The sequence below is a fragment of the Pteropus vampyrus genome, unplaced genomic scaffold (assembly GCF_000151845.1).
Source record: "Pteropus vampyrus isolate Shadow unplaced genomic scaffold, Pvam_2.0 Scaffold1, whole genome shotgun sequence".
Taxonomy (NCBI): Eukaryota; Metazoa; Chordata; class Mammalia; order Chiroptera; family Pteropodidae; genus Pteropus; species Pteropus vampyrus.
The window spans coordinates 17339132-17345131 of record NW_011888782.1 but is presented as its reverse complement, the minus strand read 5'-3'; the positions used below and the strand labels follow the sequence as shown (position 1 = coordinate 17345131).

The window sequence follows — 6000 nt, the reverse complement described above, 5'->3', positions numbered from 1 at the left end:
GAATGAGAGAAGTGAATTAGAGTTTGGTTTTGTTTTTTAAAATGTCTGCCTTACCCGAGCTAAAAGTGTAAAGCCTGCGTCAGTCAAATGGGAACATCGGGCAGCCTCCAGAATCCTGGGATAAAGAGCGCAGGGGGGAAAAAAGTAGCAACTGGTTAGCAACAGAAACACGTGCTTTATAGAGCACACTCTTGAGTTTATTCTGTTCCTTAACACACTCTTGCTTCTGGTACAGCCCTAAGGGTTATAAATGCAAATTCTGTCCCCACAGGATAGATGAGGAGAATGAAGCTTAGGGAGGAATATGACCTGACCTAAATCCCATAAGTCCCATAGTCCCATAGTCCCATCCCAAACTCAATAAATCCAGCACTTCCCACTGTTGCTGTTGTTTTTAAATATTTTTTCCAATATCTATTGACTTTTCAACACAATTAAAATAAACTTTTACTCACTCAACAAAATTATCTTGATATTTCCTGAAATTCTCAGTTACCCTAAAGGAAATTTTTAAAAACTTACAGCCCTTGAAACACAGTTAGTTCTCAACACTCATGCTTAACAGAGAGGTATGCATAACATTTTTAAGTTAAATACTCCCTTATAGCAATAATTTTGCCTTCCTTTCTGACCAGTTTTAATAACACAGATTCTTTCTATGCAGAAATACCAAAATTATCTGGAATCTTCCCTAATATAACAGTGAGAAAAAATGGACAAAGACAACCCTTAAAAGACAGGTAACTGGTGTTAAGCATGAGAAATGGGTCAGTTTCACTGGTAAATAAAGGATAAAAAGCAAGTTTCCTTTTTCTGCCTATTGTATAGGGGTTAAGATTACTGGTTCTGAAGTAAAACTTGACAAGTTCGAATTCTAGTTTTACTTCTTACTCATCATGTTACCTAAGTGATTATTCTTTGAGTCTCAGTTTATCCTCTGGAAAACAAGTGAGAATAACAGTACCTACCTACTAGAGATATAGTGAGGATTAAATGAGATAATGCTTATAAAAGTGCCTAACACAGAGCCTGGAGTTAAACTGATGTTAACTATGATTAGTATTTTTTTTTTTAAATATCACAAATAGCTTTTGTTTGTCACTGTGAAAAGTCTGAATTTTTAAACAGATTCTCGGACTGCTGGCTCGTATCCATCAGCTCGTTCAACTTTAGCACCTGTCTCGTCCCCAGTGGCTTTTCCAGAGTCTTCCCAACTCAAACTTGGGCTTCTTCATTCAGCATTTTGACTTTTCTAACAAAGACATCATGGAGAGGATAAATCGACCGGCAAGCCTTTTCTATGTCTTTTCCAATGCTATCTGGAATCAATTTATTGACCAATTCTTTCAAGTCATTTGCCTGAACCTCTTGGGTCATAATTTCCATCATCTTCTTCCAGATCTGGCAGACCTGCTGATGCTGAGCATAAGAGGTCTTCCGAATCTGACTTGTGTTTTTTTAGTAAAACCAACACAGAACAGACGAAGCAAATAACCATCAGTAGTCTTGACATCAACATGAATTTCAATCATGGTCTGCCATTTTTTGACCACAGAGTACATGCCATGAAAATGTCAGACACTTCTTGCCTTGAACATCCTCAGTAATTAGCTTGAATTTTCTAAATGCAACTTCATCATTCTGTTGATCAGCTAGGCTCACTTCAAAAATGTGACCCTTGAGACTATCAGATACGATTTTGGTTCCTTGAGTTCTTGTGACTAGTGTTTTCCCAATATTTCTTACATTGAACATAGCTGGTGCTTTCTCGTCATACCAACCTTTCTTAGAAAATGGGTCAACCACTTTCTTCTGCCGCCTTTCGTAAGGCGATTGTTCTTGCCGACTGCCATGGTGCCGCTCAGAGAGCCAAAAGGCTACGATTACTATTTTGTTGCCATTATTAAAGTTTTAATAGTCACAGTGTTATGTGGAGAAGCCCAAAGTAAATAATTATTTAAAACTTTTCCTCCAGCTGGGGGAAGATGATAAATGAGATGACTGGGATTCTTCTTCCCCGCACTCTGTACGTTTGGCAGCTGGTTTAGAGGAAAAACTGATGACGTGGGTGTGAGGCTATCGTCCTGCTCACTGTCAGTTCACTCTGATGTCAAAGTAGTAACAGGATGAGGCAAATCAGGCGGGCAAATGTGTACGGTCCATCAAGAAATTAAGGTTCATAGTCCCTGGTGGTGGACAGTTTAGTACTCTCCCATACATCCCTAAACGAACTGGATTTGGATTACACGTTGTCCCCTGCCAATCCATTAGACAAAAGCTAACAACGCAGCCACTGCCTACTCTGCCAGCACCTACTCCATCAGCTGGCAACCCTTTCCCCGCCTACAGGAAGCCCTCCCGTTCCACCTGGCCAAGCTCCGAGCTGCAAAGCAAAAGGTTGGCGCACTCACTGAAGTCTTGGGCAGTTCAAAGCCAGGGCTGTGAGAGAGGCGTCCGTGAGGTTGCCGCAGCCGGAAAGGCAGAGGGCCTGCAGCCGGTGGCAGCCCCTGCAAATCTGCACCACGCCTTCGTCCGTAATGCGCTGGGGAAAACCAAAACAGGAAGGCAAGTCAGAAGGCACCAACAATACTGGAACGGGAACAGCAGAAAAATAAGATCTACTGTTGGTCGATTAGTTTGCATTGCCAGTTACTAGCATTTCACCCTAATAATTTAAGCAAAATAAGGTGAAGTACAGGGCAGACATGTATTTATGTTATTGCTGCACAGCTTTAAAAATATTCTAGCATTACTAATACAGAGAGTGATATTTTAAAATTCCATTTCCTGTCCCAGATTCATTTGACTTTTTTTCAGGAAAAATTCATAAACTTGTATTAAAAGTCAGATTAAATAAACAGCTCATGAAACTTGCCTGATAAAGTGACATATTAATTTTTTGGTTGAATTTCTATAGATTAATGCTTTACATATCGACCATATAAATCATATATCTCTATTTCCTCAAATGTTTAAATATAGCAAAATTAAATTATTGACAAATGAACATCCAAAATAATATCTTTATTTACACCTACTAATTTATATAGAAATAAACATGTACATTTATATTACACTTCAATTCATCTGCCAGTGTTATCCTACATGCAGTTCAAGCGTATAAGGTCAGTATGTGTCCAGAAGATAGTTTCTCTTTTATCTCCCACCATCAAGGACTCTAAAGATTAACGATTCATTCGCTAAATGCCAAATGCATGGGATTTCCTTTACTATCCTCAAAATTTGTTTCCCTTGGGAAATCCAGTAGGATGTACTGGGTTTCAATTATCAATATTTACAACGTCAATGAAAAAGGAACAATAGTTTTTCACAGGCTAATGCTGACAAAAAATACACCCTGCTCTTGCATGTTCCTTTTATTTTTCAAAGCATTTTCCCATCTGTTATTTCTTTTTATTTACTGAGACAATATGAGAGATGTCATCATCCAGTTTATAAGTAAAAAACAACAACAAAAAAACCCACTGAGACCTTACCCTGAATTGTTCAGGTTAGTGACAGCATTTCTAATATCTTAAAATAAACCAGGACCCCGATCTATATTATTTGTAGGGGAAATGTCAGTGGCTTTGTACTGGCCTTTTTGTTGGGATTGTTGTCCTTTCATCTTGTGTCAAACGGATAGATCATACAAGGACACAGGATGAGAAATTAGGGTGTGGCGATCATCCCACCTGCCCGCTGCACCTGCCCACTGTGCTTCGCAGTGGGGCCTGCAGCAGATTCCTGGGAGAGACAACATGGGACAGAGGTGCACACAGGGAGGCCTGTTACTTACTGAGCAGGACTGTAAGTTGAGGCTCATGAGCTCATGGCAGTAATTCTGAATGTGTTTTAGAGCTTCATCTTCTAACTGAGAAAACAGAAAAAGCAAAAGAGGGATGGAACCAGGTGAGGGCTACAGCCAGTTCCCTAAGGAGGTGCCCACACCCCACCTTAGGTAAACAAGCTGCATTGACCCCCTGGTACCTGCGTGCAGCCCCTCAGCAGCAGGGCTTTCAGGCCTCGGCAGCCCCGCACCAGTGCCTCGATGCCGTCCTTCGTGATCTGGTCACACCAAGAGAGGTTCAGGTATTCCAGGTTTCGGCAGCCCTCACTGAGAGAACAAGAAACAAAACCACACGGGTATGGTCTATCCTACAGAGAGTTTATCATCCAGTTTGAGTTTAGTAAATCACGAGCAACTGAGGGGAGAGAGAACCTCTGTGACCTGAGACACCTATTTCTGGCTCCAATGAGACCATTAGAAAGGTTTCAGACACACCAAAATGTTCATAGCTTTGGGTACGTCTCTTGACCGCAGACAACAGGTACTCGCTCTTACCTGATCCCCTTTAAGGAGCTGTTTGTAATGGACACACAAGAGGTCAGATCCAGATGTTTCAGCTTGGAACAGAATCTGCTAAGGCTGTAACACGTGCTGAAAAAGAGCAGAGGCACTAAAGATATTTTCAACCATGTTTCCCTCCCTTGACTCTCCCCATGGCCAATCAGTCACCAAACTAGTTTGCATTACTCACCTGTCAGTGATCTTTGTGCATCCATTGAGGTTTAAATGTTCAATGTTTCGGCAGTTCTGTGCAAAGGTCCTAAAATGAGAAAACATCTAAAAATTCCCTGCAAGTTGCGGGGCAGACACTAGAGGGCGAGCGTGACCAAACACATTTAGGACAGTGCTCCTCAGACTTAAAATATTCATTTTACTGTGCAAAGAACACGTAACACGAGATCCATTTTCTTACCAAATTCTCAAATGTACGATACATTATTGTTGACTACAGGCACTAGTGCTCCTCAAACTTTAAGGTGCACATGAAACAGCTGGGGTTCCTGTCACAGTACAGATCCTGACGGTAAATCTAGGCAAATTACTTGATAGTCTGCGCTTCTAAGAAGCTCCCAGGTAATGTCAGTACTGCTACTCCAGGGACCACACTTTGAAAAGCAAAGCTCCGGACTGACTATGTATCAGCTGTAACTCTCCTTCACCTTGGTGGTCATCTAAGAATGGAAGCCTAGCTCCCTGTTAACTTCCCTCTGTGGAAAAATCATTTGGAAGCAAAGGGCCAAATTTTTCTTGCATCGTGCCATGCTGCCACTTGGTTACCCTGGGGCCTTTCTGGAGAAACTGTCTCTGGCCACTGATAGGGTCAGTAGTTGATCAGTATCAAGAATTATCTACTTACTGGTGAAGACACTGAGTTATGAAGGGCAACTTCCTCGGTGATCTGTGGGTTAGTAGCACAAGGCCAGAGCAGAAAATTAAACACCCCTTACTCACCACTAACTGCTTAACATATTCAGCAAGGTTGTCTGCATTTTCTTAAAATACAGCTTCAACCTAAATTATAGGATTCAGTCTTGATTCTTCCATGCAGTACCCAAATAGCACCAAAAGCTGGTCTCAAACCACATGTCACGCTTATATACTTGCAGGAAAGGGAACAAGGCTGGAGCCTCCTCCTTGAGTTGAAGCTATGGGGCCAAAAGTCTGACCAAGGCAGTTAGAGTTATCAGAAAAGAGTGAACTTCACAAAGACAGAACTACAGAGATCTGCAAAGGGTTCCCCTCAAGAATTCAGTAGAATACTGATCAGAGCATGCATGAGAGAAAACTACCCAAAGCCAGAGAAAAGATCAACAAAAAGCATTATAGAGGGAACAACAGCCAGAGCTCAACCAGGGCCAAGAATAGTGCCCATTCCCACCAGCCAACGATGAAAAACATCATAATTCATGGGGCACTGGGTAGAGTACTGAGAAGGATCTTGCTTCAGGAGTGAAGTATAATTAGCCCTAGACTAAACACTATTTGACCCAACCTAACAATTTTAAAAACAAAACCTGAAGGAAAGTATGTCCAAGTAACTCAACTGTGTTTCAGCACAAAACTCAAGAATATTTACAGGAATACAAAAACATTTGCACCCAAAGTAAATTTAATATGCCTGGCATTGAACAAAAAATTACCATGCATTC

General features: G+C 41.2%; 1 protein-coding gene and 1 pseudogene across 1 annotated transcript in view; both read right to left on the bottom strand.

The window, feature by feature from the left end:
* The window catches only part of FBXL2 (F-box and leucine rich repeat protein 2), a 71105-nt gene that overhangs the window by 8012 nt on the left and 57093 nt on the right, over positions 1-6000 (bottom strand). The window contains exons 6-11 of the mRNA XM_023528461.1: positions 4542-4610; positions 4346-4441; positions 3991-4117; positions 3800-3874; positions 2412-2542; positions 55-115 (exon numbers count right to left, since the gene is read on the bottom strand). Of these exons, the coding sequence (XP_023384229.1) occupies positions 55-115; positions 2412-2542; positions 3800-3874; positions 3991-4117; positions 4346-4441; positions 4542-4610 (559 nt within the window). The remainder of the gene's footprint in view (positions 1-54; positions 116-2411; positions 2543-3799; positions 3875-3990; positions 4118-4345; positions 4442-4541; positions 4611-6000) is intronic.
* On the bottom strand, positions 1078-1868 carry LOC105294095 (annotated as a pseudogene).